The sequence below is a fragment of the Barbus barbus genome (assembly GCF_936440315.1).
Source record: "Barbus barbus genome assembly, chromosome: 7".
Taxonomy (NCBI): domain Eukaryota; kingdom Metazoa; phylum Chordata; class Actinopteri; order Cypriniformes; family Cyprinidae; genus Barbus; species Barbus barbus.
The window spans coordinates 12,525,398-12,539,875 of record NC_136735.1 but is presented as its reverse complement, the minus strand read 5'-3'; the positions used below and the strand labels follow the sequence as shown (position 1 = coordinate 12,539,875).

The 14,478-nt window shown below is 35.7% G+C and overlaps 2 protein-coding genes across 3 annotated transcripts; both read left to right on the top strand.

The window, feature by feature from the left end:
* The first annotated feature begins 35 nt into the window (after window positions 1–35).
* On the top strand, window positions 36–13,995 carry LOC306872033 (uncharacterized protein). Its single transcript, XM_079420365.1, has 7 exons — window positions 36–99; window positions 1,031–1,359; window positions 1,619–1,679; window positions 2,291–3,412; window positions 3,537–3,604; window positions 3,694–3,737; window positions 13,237–13,995. Exons 2-7 carry the CDS (start codon window positions 1,054–1,056, stop codon window positions 13,322–13,324), a joined length of 1,689 nt encoding a protein of 562 aa, XP_079276491.1. The 5' UTR covers window positions 36–99; window positions 1,031–1,053; the 3' UTR covers window positions 13,325–13,995.
* Window positions 8,402–9,998, top strand: LOC306872053 (uncharacterized protein). 2 transcript variants are annotated; one of them, XM_079420395.1, is made up of 2 exons: window positions 8,402–8,737; window positions 8,998–9,998. In XM_079420395.1, exons 1-2 carry the CDS (start codon window positions 8,534–8,536, stop codon window positions 9,286–9,288), a joined length of 495 nt encoding a protein of 164 aa, XP_079276521.1. In that variant the 5' UTR covers window positions 8,402–8,533; the 3' UTR covers window positions 9,289–9,998. The 2 variants fall into 2 exon arrangements, 1 of the variants encoding a protein (XP_079276521.1); XR_013784391.1 differs by having other exon boundaries at window positions 8,611–8,737; window positions 9,001–9,998.
* Window positions 13,996–14,478: the final 483 nt, after the last annotated feature.

Genomic DNA, 14,478 nt, shown 5'->3' with positions numbered 1-14,478 from the left:
CCCGTCGGCCCGTTATGCGGTAACGCTTCACACTCCCCCCAGCGACTGAGGGATTCAGAGCCCTTGTATCAAACGGGAAAAATAGATATTTCATCGAAGGTAAGCTTCTCTTTTAATGAAATATTTGTTTACCTTTAAGTGTATACGCTACATGTTGTAGTAGTGGTTCTAGTTTCCAGAATTTGCACAGGCGCCATATTAAATTATTCCCTCTTCAGACTATTGATGAGGTGAGGAGAAGTTGCTTTTCTAGTAACTTAACAGTGCAGGTTATTTATGAAAAGAACCTGACCACTTTATCTTGGTTAGTTTACAGAAAGCGGGGTATATTAGACCCGAATCAGTTTTCGTTTTAGCCTGAGTGCTTTAGCAGACATGTCCCTTTAAACGAGAGAAATCCACGTGTTTTTTTTTTTCACAGGCATCACGGGTTATTTTTTAGACTTTTTCTTTCTTCCATACTCAAATTTGCCGTTTTTAAAATAAGTTATTTTTAGGTAATTTCAATGTTGGTATTGTTAAAAACTCAACCGTTTAAACCAGGTAAGTTAAACAAAGTGGTTGCTTCAAAATCATAAAGTACATGTATTTTGTAAACATCTTAAGAATTTCTGCTTGACAAATAGATGATCAGTAACCATCCTGAAATCATCGACGACATTAATGCTGGGTTTGTCCGTATTTTTAATAAATGGTAATACATTTTGAAAGGACTAGAAGCAGCTAAACATAATACATGAAGAGTTAATACTTAATGCAAAAGCCTCTAAGTATTATCTAAAATTTTCTTCTAAAAGTTGTATTTTTCTCAGGCTCCTACGTTTATGTTCAGTTATTTCACTTCAACAGCAAAGAAAACAACCTTTTCATTGGCATTAAAGTGAAATTAGGAAACCTACATAGGAGCCCGATACAAATGCTCATTTTAGAAGAAAATTTCAAATGGCTTTTGCATCTGAACTCTTGACAGTTCACACAGACTTTTGATAGGTTTTTAGAAAACTGTATTTAATGTTAGTCTCTGTGTAAGAAATCCTCCACCAACGACCCACAATGGAAGTGGAGGATTCCTTATCGGCTAAGTTCAGGGTCCTGATTCAAGGGCTCATGGTGACGACAACCTCAGAGATCGTCAAAATATTCAGCAAAGTGCTGCTGGAGACCAGAATGGAGATCACCCGGAGCTGGAGGGAGATCGATTTGTTGAAGCAGCAGTTGGAGGAATGTGAGCAGCAAAAGACCATCATTAGGGCCCAGAGGAACGACTTCAAAAGAGAAGATGACGAGGTGGAAGTGTCACATGATGTGAATTCTCAGCCTGATGTACAGAGCTCAGACACTGTCACACCGGAGGCGGTGGTGAGTGGGCATGTGTTCTGTGGTCATTGCTTTCACTTGTTTTCAGTGCAGTGCAAATCTGTGCTGTTTACCACAAAAATACAGAAGTACAACATTTTGTTAAATAATTGAAAATGAATGGCAGTGATTGGACTTGTTTCCAGTTGGTCATCATAGCTAATCTGCCATTTTACAGACATTCTGTTGAAAATATATTATTTTCTGTAGAATAATTTGTGCTGTTTTGTTAATATTAATCACCATGTTTTGTGTGTTACAGGGCCTTGACAAGCGAGCAGAGAATGTCTCAGAACCAGAGACGACACAGTCAGGCACACCAGGTATTACTATTTTTTAGATAATTTTCATGATAATAAATAGCAATAGACATAAAACTCAGGGAAGTACCACTACAAAATAAAAAATAAAGACTATATAAAAACGGGAACTATGATAAACTGTAAAGTTATCTCTAAGTTACTAGAGTTTGTTCTCACTGACCATATGAATCGCTAAAATGATACAGCATTAAAGTGGCGACACTTTATTATTTTAATAGTATTTTTTAAAAGTGTTTTGCAGTGACATTCTCACATAATATGAGGAAAAACTATTTAAAATAGTTTTTGTTAATTGAAATAAAGCTGAAATAAATATGAATGTAAATCTTAAAGTAAATGAAAATGAAATGTTTACGTTGAAGTACTAAAATTACTAAAACAAATAAAATAAATTAAAGCTAAATAGAAATATATAAAAAACAAACTAAAATAACAAAAATGGTGAAAACTGAAAATAAAAATGAATTCAAAATATATAAAAATATACTATAATAATATATAAATAATACTAAAATTTTTCATCATCACTGTTGTTGTACTGAAGTAAGAAAACATTTCCTGATGTACGCTTTAATAATATATTCACAATTTTTTTGGTGTTGATTCATTAGGCCGAAAGGTTCAGAAAATCTGTGCTATTGCTGAAAACAGCCAGAAGGCCAAGTGCCAAGAGACTAAATGCACACAACATGTGATAAAACAGAAAATTGTTTGTCCCACCGATGTGCCACGAGTGAGAGGGCGCAAATCATCAAGCAAGACCATATCACAGTCCACATCTAAAATCATTGCAAATGGACCATCTACGAGTGTGGACATATTAACAAAAACCCCAAAATCAGAGGTGATGAAAAAAAGTACATTAATCAAATCGCCAAAGGATGTTACTGATGTTAGTGTTGCTCGTGGTCTTCGAGACCGACAGCACCTCAGCATGCAGAGGCACTGTATGTGTTGTTCATCGGACGAGTGTGACCTCCAGTCTAGCCCCTCCAGAGCCCTGCACCAGGTCCCTAGTGTGTATATCTGTCGTAAATGTGAGAGGAGGTTTAAAACAGACCTGCTCTTCAAGAGTCACAATTGCCCAATGCCTCAGAATTGCAACAGGTGTGGGCAGATGTTCACTACACTTCAGGGGCTCACCGCACACAGTCAAGAAGTTCAACCTCAGGTCAGCTGCAGTCAGTGTGAACAAATGTTTGCCACTCAATGTGCTTTAACCGTGCACAAACGGATCCACACCAACCTTATTGTTCCCAAGGATATTAAGGCTAAGAGGTTTGAGGTTCGTCTCCAAAGAATCTCAGACTCCCAGCTGGAGGCTGCTTTGTCATCAAAAAGCTCTCTCTTGCAAAATAACTCTTCAAAACAAGATCTTTTGAGCAAACCGCAGAATATAGCTACAGAAGATGCAAGTCCTGGATGTGCAAGCAAACACCGTGCAGAATCCACTGCGGTGAACATACCTGAGACCAGCGAGACACAGCTATCATCCCAAAGCCTGGACTCAAGGCCAGGAGCACTATTGGAGTCCAGTGTTGGACAGTCAAGTGTCAGGAAAGTCTATGCTGTCATGTCCAGTGCCTCATGCCAAATTCAGATGAGTGAGGATGCAAATGGATCAGAGGCACCAGCTGTGCATGAAACTGAAAAAGCAACAGATAACGGAAAACATGCCAGTTCAATTGATGAGTCAAGACTCCGTTCTCCTCCAAGAAAGCGGAAAATGTCAGGTAATATTACAAAAATAGGAAAAATGTTCATCGGACATCATACAATAAGTGACTGTATTCAGTATTATTTTTATGTAGATCATTTAGTTATATTTGAAAATTCTGAGTGATGTTTTTCCTCTAGATTGTTCTCATGATGCATACAATGGCGTGTTTCCTGTTGAAAATATTCTGAGATGGAGAAACAATAAGGTAGGAATGAAGTGCTTTTATGCATCATCCCATGAGCCCTCAAATCAATAAAAAAATGCTTTACTCTGATATTCTTTTCATTTTAAAAGGGAAGAAATGAAGTTCGTGTCAAGTGGATGCCTTGCACATTGTGGTAAGTCTTCCTCGTTTGATATCACACTACCAAAGAGAAACACAGCACCATTCAGCTTTACCTAGTTCCTAGTTTCTGTTCATAAATGTGTAATTCAGTGGTTTGTCACTGGAGTTCATACAGTGTGTGCAGAATTATTAGGCAAGTTGATGTTCTGGTCATTGTTTTTCCAAGAACATTTTACCAATTCCAAACCACGTAAATCTTAACTACTATTAATTTTTGTATTTAATCATTTATAAGTGATATATAATTGTCCATGAAGGCGGAAAGTCAAAAACTCCTTATTTAAGGTGTGCAAAATTATTAGGCAGGTTTTCTTTTACAGATAAAATGAGCCAAAAAAGAGATTGAATTCAAGAATTATTAAATATGATAAAAAAATATGAAAATGTGATATGAGGATATCAACTTGCCTAATAATTCTGCACACACTAGCAGTAGTCAACCTATATATTTTGTTCATGCCATGCCATGTTCATGTCATATTCACTGTGCTTTATGCGAAATTAGTGATATCTTGTCTTATCATTTTTTTTTTTTTTTTTTTTTTAAGAAAAGCTAAAAGGCTCCCAATTACACCAGATTACAAAATTACTGAGTGCACTGTTGGTTACAGTGTTTACATCCTTTTTATACATATACTTTTTTTATAACAATTTATTTGTGAGAAACAGTAAAATAGAATCATTGTTTTTTTTCATACTTATTCATTTTCAAATTCTTACATATATGTAAAATAAATATAAATTTAATTTCAGCAGTATGCATGTGGTTTTAAGTATTGCAATGCATACATATCTAAGCTGTGTAAGATGTCCTTCTCTTTAAGGTATCTGCATTGGCCATCAAAGAATCCATATGGATTGATAACTAATGTGAGAAAAATTATGAGATCTTAATAGTAGGGCTGCCACTAATGACTATTTTTATTTTGATTAATGTGTCGATTAATCTAAACGAGTAATTTCCCACAACAAATCAACAATTTTACTTAAGAATATTTGAGTAAACTTGCAACTTTGTCATTTAGTAGTGTACCATAAAGTATAAATGTAAACAAGCCATTGACGAAATGTAGTAACACTAAAAGAGTAAAAATGTAAACAAACCTTACAAAAATTAAATAAAAAGAAAATAATAACAAAAGTCTGAGAAAGTCAGCATGTTTTTAATGACAATATATCCACAGCTGTAAGTGCAACTATAAAGGGAAAAAATCAATTAACCCCAACGGTTGGGTTTTCACATTAAATAAATGCAATGTTTAGAGTCCACTGGAATCAAGTATTAAAATTGTATTATTAAAAGTTATTATTATTAAAAATTAAGTATTTAAAATATTCTTTGAAATGTGTAAACAACAGATTTAAACCGATATCTCCAGCATGATGAAATAAATGAACAGAGGTCTTCAGTAGTGAAACTCCAAATGAAATTTCTATGAAATCCTTTTTGAAAAGCAAAAGTAAAGTGCAACATAGAGTGCAAGAAGCAAGTGTCCTTTAAAAAAACAATAGCCTTTAAAATTACTTAAAATACATATGAGCAATGAGGCAATAATAATTAGTTCAGGTAAAGTATCAAAAGCAAGAAATCATATGGTTTTATTGAACAAAACTGGTAAAATACAATGTATTATAAACAATAGAGCTAATGTACATTACGCACTACAAAAAAGCCATGCGGGGGGCGCCAATGGCCTGACGATTGTTTTTACACATTAGCTGTTCAATCTAATCCTTGTTTAATATTGACCAAGCACCATTTAATTCAAATGTCCACCTAATCTTTAATATTTGGACATTTAATTAAAGTGGCTACAGCATTTCTGTCCTAAAAAATAAAATGAATACGTGGACACCAAAACGTGTAAATTCAGAGTGAGGGTTTGAGCTTTTATCTTGAAACCGCAATGTATTCTCCTGTGTTTGTGTGGATTTATAAATGGTTTACAAATCTGATGAAATGGCGCCAGTGACGTAGCAAGTCAGCCCTGGGCCCATATGTAAAAAATTTGTACGGGCCCTCCCAAATAATAAGGGCTCCTACTCGGTTAACTTGTTGATTTTTCTGACGTAAATAACGTTACGTGACTGTTCACAAGCGGTTTAAATTACGGTAAAAATGCTTGGAAGTAATATTTAACGTTTTCAAGTCCATTCATTGCATGCAAGCCACCCAATAATCGCAATAAGCTTTGTGCTTTTTTTATTACAACACACAGTCTCATTCTTCTGAAACTTTTAAGATCAGATACAAACAATAAATGTGTTTTGCGCTCTTTTATTTGTAGTGCGGTAACAAAATGATTCAATGATATTTACCTCTTTATTATTTGCAGCACGAAATAAACATGAATAAATATTTGAATGCATATAAAAAAAATTTTTATACAAATGAATGACTCATGAAATCGACCAATTAGAGTTTCAAAAACATTTATAAGCCTACATTTTATTGCTGTTTTTCTTGTTAAGAATGACAGGTTGGATGCCTTTATTTTATTTATTTAAAAATATTTATTTTATTTGCGGAGTGTAATTTTCACATTAACTTCATGCAATATAACATGATTTTATTATTATAATTTTGACTTTATTCTTAAAATAGTATGACGTTAATCTTATTTAGTTATTTTTCAGCTTGAGACTTAAATGCAGCTGTAGGGTATTTGTAGCCTACTGCATGCAAACACAATCTTGGCACAGTGGCCCAAAAACAAAACAAAGTAATTAAAAATAAATAAAATAGTATGAATTTATTTTTTTAAATGACCGATTGTTTCGCTAGATAAGACCCTTATTCATCTTCTGCTATCATTTATAGGCCTTTGAAGCTGCACTGAAACTGTCATTTTGACCTTCAACTGTTTGGAGTCCATTGATACTAACTATATGCAGAATATTCCTGGAACGTTTTCATCAAAAACCTTAATTTCTTTTCGACTGAAAAAATAAATACATAAACTTGGATGACATGGGGGTGAGTAAATTATAAGGAAATTTTAATTTGAAAGTGAACTAATCCTTTAAAAAAAAAAATAATGCAAGTGATCTCGCTAGTGCCTCCAAGTCCTTTTAAAGCGCGCTTCAGCTTACACTTTTAGCACAGACGATTTGATATCAAGGTTTTTTATGTCTCAAATCGTATTTATTTGAGAAGGCTAAACTGATCAAACATTCTCAACTCACTGTCTGGCACTGGACGCTTGGTATTTAAAAAAATAAAATAAAAACTTGAATTCAGCAAACATAAAATGCTCCAATCATGTTTCTAAATTAACTTAATAAATAGGGGTGTAAGAAAATATCGATACACATGAGTATCACAATATTTTGTTTGGCGATACTGTATCGATTCTCAAAAATGCAATATCGATATTTAAAAAAAAAATAATAAATAAAAAATTCATACAAGATTCATGGCAGTTGTTTCAGTTTGACTTTATATCCTGACCGCTAGATAGCAGTCTTCTTATCTCTGAACTTTAAACAGTGACAGGAAATATTAGCACGTCCACTAATGTTAGTGTTAATTGCTTGTAATGGAGGATGAAACAATTGTTCCAGCTCCAGCCTCGGTGTACAAAGCTGAAGTGTGGCATCATTTCGGCTTTCGTTACAGACAAGGCACAAAAGAGATTGACAAAAGTCATGCGGTGTGTAAAATGTGCAATGCCAACGTCAAATATTCGAAGAACACCACAAATCTGAGAGCGCACATAACGAGGCACCATTCTGATGTACTGCTAACAGAACAACAGCAGCAAACGTCTAACGGTAAAAGAGTGGATCCTCTTCAACTCACTCTGGAGCAAGTGCACACATCAAAGTTACCACCAACCTCAACGCGTGCAACCAAAATAACTCTGTCAGTTCTTTATTTAATTTGCAAAGATAAGCGCCCTCTCAGTGTCGTAGAGAACGAAGGCTTCCGTTGTATGCTGAAAACTCTGGAGCCTCGCTACACAATACCATCCTGACAGCACATTACGGACATAACTGTGCCCAACTTGTACAAGGAGGTAAAAATGAGCGTACTAGAATCTCTTAGCTCAGCTGAGAGAGTCGCTTTGACATGTGATGCTTGGACATCACGAGCCACTGAATCGTTCGTAACGATAACAGCGCATTACATGACGACTGAATGGAATTTGGTCTCGTATATACTACAGACAAGAGCGATGCATGACAGTCACACGGGGGGTAACATTGCAGAATTACTAAAGGAGACCGTCACTGAATGGGGTTTGGAAGAGAAGCATCTCGTGATTGCAACAGACAATGCATCAAATATGAATGTCGCGCCTGGACTTGCAGACATGACCCACGTGCGATGTTTCGCACACAGCCTGAATCTCGCCTCACAGAAAGCACTCAAATTGCCAGCTGTGGAGCGACTTCTTGGCAGGATCAGACGTGTTACAAGCTTTTTCAGACACAGCACCATTGCCAGCCACCAACTAAAACTCAAACAAGACCTGCTGCAGCTACCAAAATACAGGTTAATCACAGATGTTGTAACAAGGTGGAATAGCTCTTATGACATGATAGAAAGATTTTTAGAACAACAACCAGCCATCTATGCAGCTCTACTTTCATCAGAGGTCAGAAAGAGTGAAGAGGATGTCTTCACACTGAATGAGACTGACATCACATGTGCTGAGGAAGTTCTCAAGGCACTGAAGACAATGATGAATGCCACATTGGTAATGTCAGAAGAGAGCATGCCCACTCTTTCTGTCATTGCACCACTTTATTTAAAGCTTGTTACAGGCACAGAAGAAAGCCTGGATGACAAAGACAGCAAAGGACATCAAGGCTGCCATAGCGCAAGATCTGGGAAAGAGATATGCCGATGAGAGGGGGACACTGTGCATGGCATCAGCTCTGGATCCAAGATTTAAGGATCTACCTTTTCTTTCTGAAACAGAGATCAAAGAGACCTACTCCAGAATGATCGATGCTGTGGTGGCTGCCATAAAGAAGCAACAGAATGTAAGTAAATCAATATATTAATAAATTAGGCTACTTATTTTCATTACATACATTAAAATTTTTAGGTGTATCACTTCATATAGATAAAAAAAATACAAACGTTCATTGGTGTTAATTTAGTTTTACTACATAGTTGTACTTAGATAATTTACAAAATAGCAATATGCAGTAGGATGAATTTTGTCTCAGATTATTTGTTGTGATAGTTAATAACAAATTAACTGTAACAAATAATAGTTTGATGCGGTGATGTTTTTCAGCAGCAAGAGGAGGTACAGTGTCCAGTAATGGAGACTGACCAGTCAAAGGATGTTGAAGATCACCTACCTGACTGTGAGGATGGCCCTGCCTCTACCTCCCTGGAACCCATAAAGAGACCAAGGAGATCATGTGCATTGGCTGACTTGCTTGGAACTGTATTTGCCACTTCTGAAAACAACATGCCACCAAAATCTGCACATGAAACTGCTGCAGCTGAGATTAAGAGGTTTAGAGAAGAAAAGCCTTTGCCTCTTTCAAGAAAACTCACTCAGTTGGTGGAAAGAACATGAACATGCGTACCCTGAGCTATCCAAACTAGCAAAGGGTTTCCTGTGCATTCTGGGCACAAGTGTTTCTGCGGAAAGAGTTTTCTCAACCGCAGGAGACATTGTAACTGCACATAGAAGTACCCTTAAATCTGAGCATGTTGACCAGCTTATCTTCCTCCAGAAAAACCTTGACATTCAAAAATAAAGAAAAACATAAATACAAACAGAAAAACCTGTAAAATACAAGTTAAAACGGTTCTGATTGTTACATCTGTATTTGTTTTTTTTTCTTTAGGAGTCCTGCAAGCACTTTATTTTTCATTGTTATTAAGCAGATGTAATTCTTTTGTTCAGATCAAAATGTTCTGACATTGTATGTTACAATTGTAAAAAAACTTTGAACCTTTAAGGCAGGGTCTAAAAATATATATGGCCTGTTTATAACAGCTGATACATTTTATACATTTAATTTAACTAAGAACCCTGCAAGCACTTTATTTTGTACTGCACAAAAAGTAATGTTGAATGTTACAGACTAATTAATGCAAAGGCAGATCCCACCGTGTTCTGGATTAAATAATTTTTTTTGCTACGGTTTGCATATGGTGGTGTAAGGCTCCACCCATCCGGCCCAAAGAAGGTCTCCGGTGGTGGATGAAGGTTTCCTGCGTGCTCGGTCTTTCCAAATGTGCAAAGTTCTTCAATTTTAATTAAACTCTAATCTGACTCCATTTTATCATTTAATCTGACTCCATTTTAGTTTGACCTCGTATTTAGCTTGAAATACAAATTGATTGTTTGTCCATTTCTAATTTGTATTCTTCTGATATTTGATTATTCTAGTTAACTCTTGACTTTATGTTTACTCGTTCATTCGGTTGCTCATGTCTTTAACAAGGATGCAACGTAATCTACTAGAGTCAATAATTACAGAGTAGAACAGAATAAGGTCAAATGTAACAATTTATTCTCAGTCAGGTAAATACTGTATGTATTATCTCAATTCCACAGCAATTCAAAGAGATCAAATCATAGCAATACAAAACATAGAATTCTCAAAGATAAATCTATGAGTAAAGAATGCAAACCTGACTTTATAGAAATACATAGTGTGAGTATTGACACAGCACACTACGGGCTTCTGGCTACAGAAATCGCGCCGATCCTTTTGCCACATTCTCCTTAAGTACTTCAGACCAGAATAAACATTCCCCAAACTCGAGACAGGAACTAACAATTGTAATTTGCAATTTAATCAAGTCGAGTTGGCACCTTTTGGGACAGAAGGTAATTTGCATGAAAACCATTAGGTGCGGTCCGCCCTCTACAGTATGCAAAATGTCTCTGAACTCTTAGGATTTGTATTACCTTTTAGTTTACTTCTTATAAGAATGAGACCATTATACCAGTCGCCCTGAGACAATTCAAATGATACCAAACATGACTGTAAATAACACTTGCATTAATGTAGAATATTACATTCTTCTATTGACCATGAGTGAGTGAAGGATGGGGGAAGGAAGGAAGGGATGAAAAGGAGTTTATGCATATGCGAGGGAGGCATTTTCTTGTATTCTCTCTCAGTGGGGTGTGGAGACAGATGTCTGTATGTTAATGCACTGTGTGTGTGTGTTGTTCATCTCAGGAGTTCAAAGTGTCTGAGGTTCTGTAATCCTTACAGTGGTGTGTTCTTAATGACAGCTTCCTTAATATAAGAAATATCCCAATATATCGCCTTGCTTACAGTATCGCAATATATCTTATCGCATACCTATTGTAGTAATGTTGTCTCTGGTATTCTGGTCTGTGAGCGTATATGCGTGCAGGAGGCGTGACTTTAGACAGCGATTGCAGGGAGGGTGGGACATTCGCTTTTAGTGCTATCAGACTAAAGTTAGCATTTGCCAAGATCTCCTACTGCACCTTTAACCTACACGCATGTGAATAGTTAAAGCGCATATAGCCTATTGTATTAGAACTGCATCGCATATAATTATTTAATTAAATCGTTGCGCTTGTGAACTCACAATTATACTTAATTATGATTTTTAAATGGGTTTAATATATCATGCAGCCTTGGAAAACATTGTGTTTTATGGATTCTCGTCCGTGAAATGCGCCACTTCCGGTATTTTGCCGGTTAGTGGACACAAAGAAAATGAAGTCGAGGATTTTTTAAAATTGAGTAGTCGAATAAAAACGACGAATCGCGACAGCACTACTTGATAGAGAAGTTTATTACAGCATAGCAGTGACTTTAGTGCCACATATTGCCTTGGGTTCAGCAGAATCGGAATGAATCCTGAATACTCTCTGCTCAAACATTTTATACTGTATTGCATTCATCTTCCCACTCTACATGCAATTTGAGGATAAAAATGAAAGTGATAGCCTTCTGTTCCCACATCTTTGGTTTTCTTTCAGATGGGAACAATCAAAAGTTAAGGTGATAAGATTGTTTGAATCCCTAGTAATTATATTCATGTACCCTTTTAAACACAGGATGGTTCTTGATGCCCTACTGCAACTTCCATGCTATAAGTGATATAGTATCACTCCAGTGGTGCTATTTATGGAAAATAACTAGATAATAATGATATTTTAATTTACTTACTTACTGGAGAGTTAGTTTTAAAATTGGATGGCACATTTGTGTTTCCATTATAGTGACCCCTTTGATTTAAAGTGAAAGTGACGTGACATGGCCAAGTATGGTTACCCACACTTGGAATTTGTGCTCTGCATTTAACCCATCCTAAGTGCGCACACACAGCAGTGAACACACTCATGTTGGTTTTTGTGGTTTATGGGGACTCTCCATAGGCGTAATGGTTTTTATACTGAACAAACTGTGTGTGCTATTGCCCTACGCCAACCCTACACCTAAACTTAGCCCTCACAGGAGACTTTGTGCATTTTTAGATTTTCCAAAAAACAGCATTTAGTATGTTTTTTAAGCCTTTTGAATTACGGGGACATAGGCAGTGTCCTCATAAAGCACCTTCATATTGTAATACCTCTGTCATACCCATGTCATTATACAAATTTGTGTCCTCATAAACACACGCACGCACACACACACACACACACACACACACACAGTGGTGCCTTGCTCAAGGGCACCTCAGTCGTGGTATTGAAGGTGGAAGAGAGCACTGTAAATTCACTCCCCCCAGCTACAATTCCTGCCGGACCTGAGACACGTACTGGCAACCTTTGGGTTACGAGTCCTACACTGTGAAAAAAAAATCCCTAAAATTTATGGTAAAAAAACAGCAGCTGTGGTTGCCGAAATTATACTGTAAACCATACGGTAACAACATTTTAGGTTTTAACTTAAATTTACAGTTAAATACCGTAATTTCATTAACAGGTATAATGTTAATATACCAACCTATTGAAGTACTGAAATCTGTTTTGTACTTTTTAAATACACTGATAACCACCAAATGCAGGTGTGGTGATGAGTAAGTCACACAATGAACCAAAGCCCATCACAAGAAGCTTTTAAATAATAACATATATAGAAGGTGCACAGTGTCATTCACACAAGCACTAAACACCTGTAACATACAACCCTAATAAACATAACTGATAAGAAAAAACTAAGAAGAAACATTTATTTCAAAGAAAAAACATCAAATTCAAACAAAATTTGAAATGCATCGCAGGGACGTTTACGGTTTTTCCCTGTAAATTTTACAGGAACTTAACTATTTAAGTTAACTATTTAACAAGTTTTTACTGTAGCATTTTCACAGCTTTTTACCATTAAAATCAAAATAATTTTTTACAGCGTACTCTCTAACCATTTGGCCATGACTGCCCTTATTTAAGCACATTCCAACAGTGGAAACCCCCAAAACTGAACTCAGTTCATTGTTTTTAAATGCATTTGAGTAGCTGCCGTTCATGCAAAAAAATCCTTGATGTTTAACTTTCCATTTATATTTTATTCACTTTTCTCAGTGGGACAAAGTTTCAGAACACATGGGAACCAGCAGAAAGCTTTCCAGGCTATTTGGATGACAAGAACGAAGAGCCGAAGAAAAACTAGAAGGATCAAAAATTATATGCTGACTATATGCTTTTAACTTCTCTGTTTACACTCTAAGAATGTATGCTTTGCAATGCATTTAATTTAATGATTTTTTTCTTGCCATTCCATTTTCCTGTAATATACTCCTTACAGTTACCCTAGATAGATGCATTAAAGTTAAAAAGGTGACATTTCATTTTAATACATGGTTTAAATGCCTGAGAAGAAAAATAATTTCTTATTATAGCTTGTCTTATTGTGATCAGTAAATAATTTAGTGTATTATTTTAGATATTTAGTATTTGAATGGATGCCTTGTATTTACCTCACTGCAGTTTTTGGTTGAGGGTTCATTTACTTATTTACATGTTTTTGGTAAAACTTGTCTTTTTTTTCTTTTTCCCTCAGCAATTTCATTGTATTAATTGGCTAAGCTATTTGTGGGTTAATGATTTACACTGCAAGTAACAGTTTATTACTAAAACACCATTAATCGTTATTGCCTCTTCCTGTTTTAACTTGTATGGTACCAAAGAATACAGTTATGAGCAAGGCATATTTTAGGAAATATTTGGAAGTGTTAACTAACATGCCGTCACACAGATGAAGTAGGCTGGTTAAAAAAGGTGGTAAATGTACTGGAAAACCCCACAAACTCAAATAAACAGTTTCAAACCGGCAGGACTTCTCATAAGTATCATGATTCTTGATATAACATATTGAACAGCATGAAAATCTTGCCAGTGTTGTGGTTATGGTTATTGCATATATTTTCTGAATTGTTTAGGTTTCTCTTAATTGTTCATAAAAAAAACACCATAGTTTGAAGCCATGGTTTTAAACTGAAGTTACACATAACTTGGTAAATGTGCTAAGATTGTGGGAACAGTAACTGGCTTTGCTCATTTTCAAAAATTCCAAACCATGTCTGAAATCCAGCAGTTAGTAGAATGATGAATGAAATCTTGTTTTAATTTGGACTTGTAACAATTAGATTTTGACTTCTATAAATGTATAGTTGGTAACAATTATATCTGCTTTCCAACTCAAAATCAGTGCTTTACTATAAATGTGCATTTTCAGTGAGACTAATGAGCCATATTTTCTGTACTTATTTGTGGAATACATATAATACTGCAATGTTTGCAGTAGGCTAACTGAATCCAAATAAC

Excerpts from the sequence above, each read along its gene's own strand:
- LOC306872033 (XM_079420365.1), top strand. The coding sequence starts at position 1,054 with ATGGAAGTGGAGGATTCCTTATCGGCTAAGTTCAGGGTCCTGATTCAA. Across the intron at positions 1,360-1,618 it reads CTGTCACACCGGAGGCGGTG|GGCCTTGACAAGCGAGCAGA; the intron begins GTGAGTGGGCAT and ends TGTGTGTTACAG. Across the intron at positions 3,413-3,536 it reads AAGAAAGCGGAAAATGTCAG|ATTGTTCTCATGATGCATAC; the intron begins GTAATATTACAA and ends TTTTTCCTCTAG.
- LOC306872053 (XM_079420395.1), top strand. The coding sequence starts at position 8,534 with ATGACAAAGACAGCAAAGGACATCAAGGCTGCCATAGCGCAAGATCTG. Across the intron at positions 8,738-8,997 it reads CCATAAAGAAGCAACAGAAT|CAGCAAGAGGAGGTACAGTG; the intron begins GTAAGTAAATCA and ends GATGTTTTTCAG.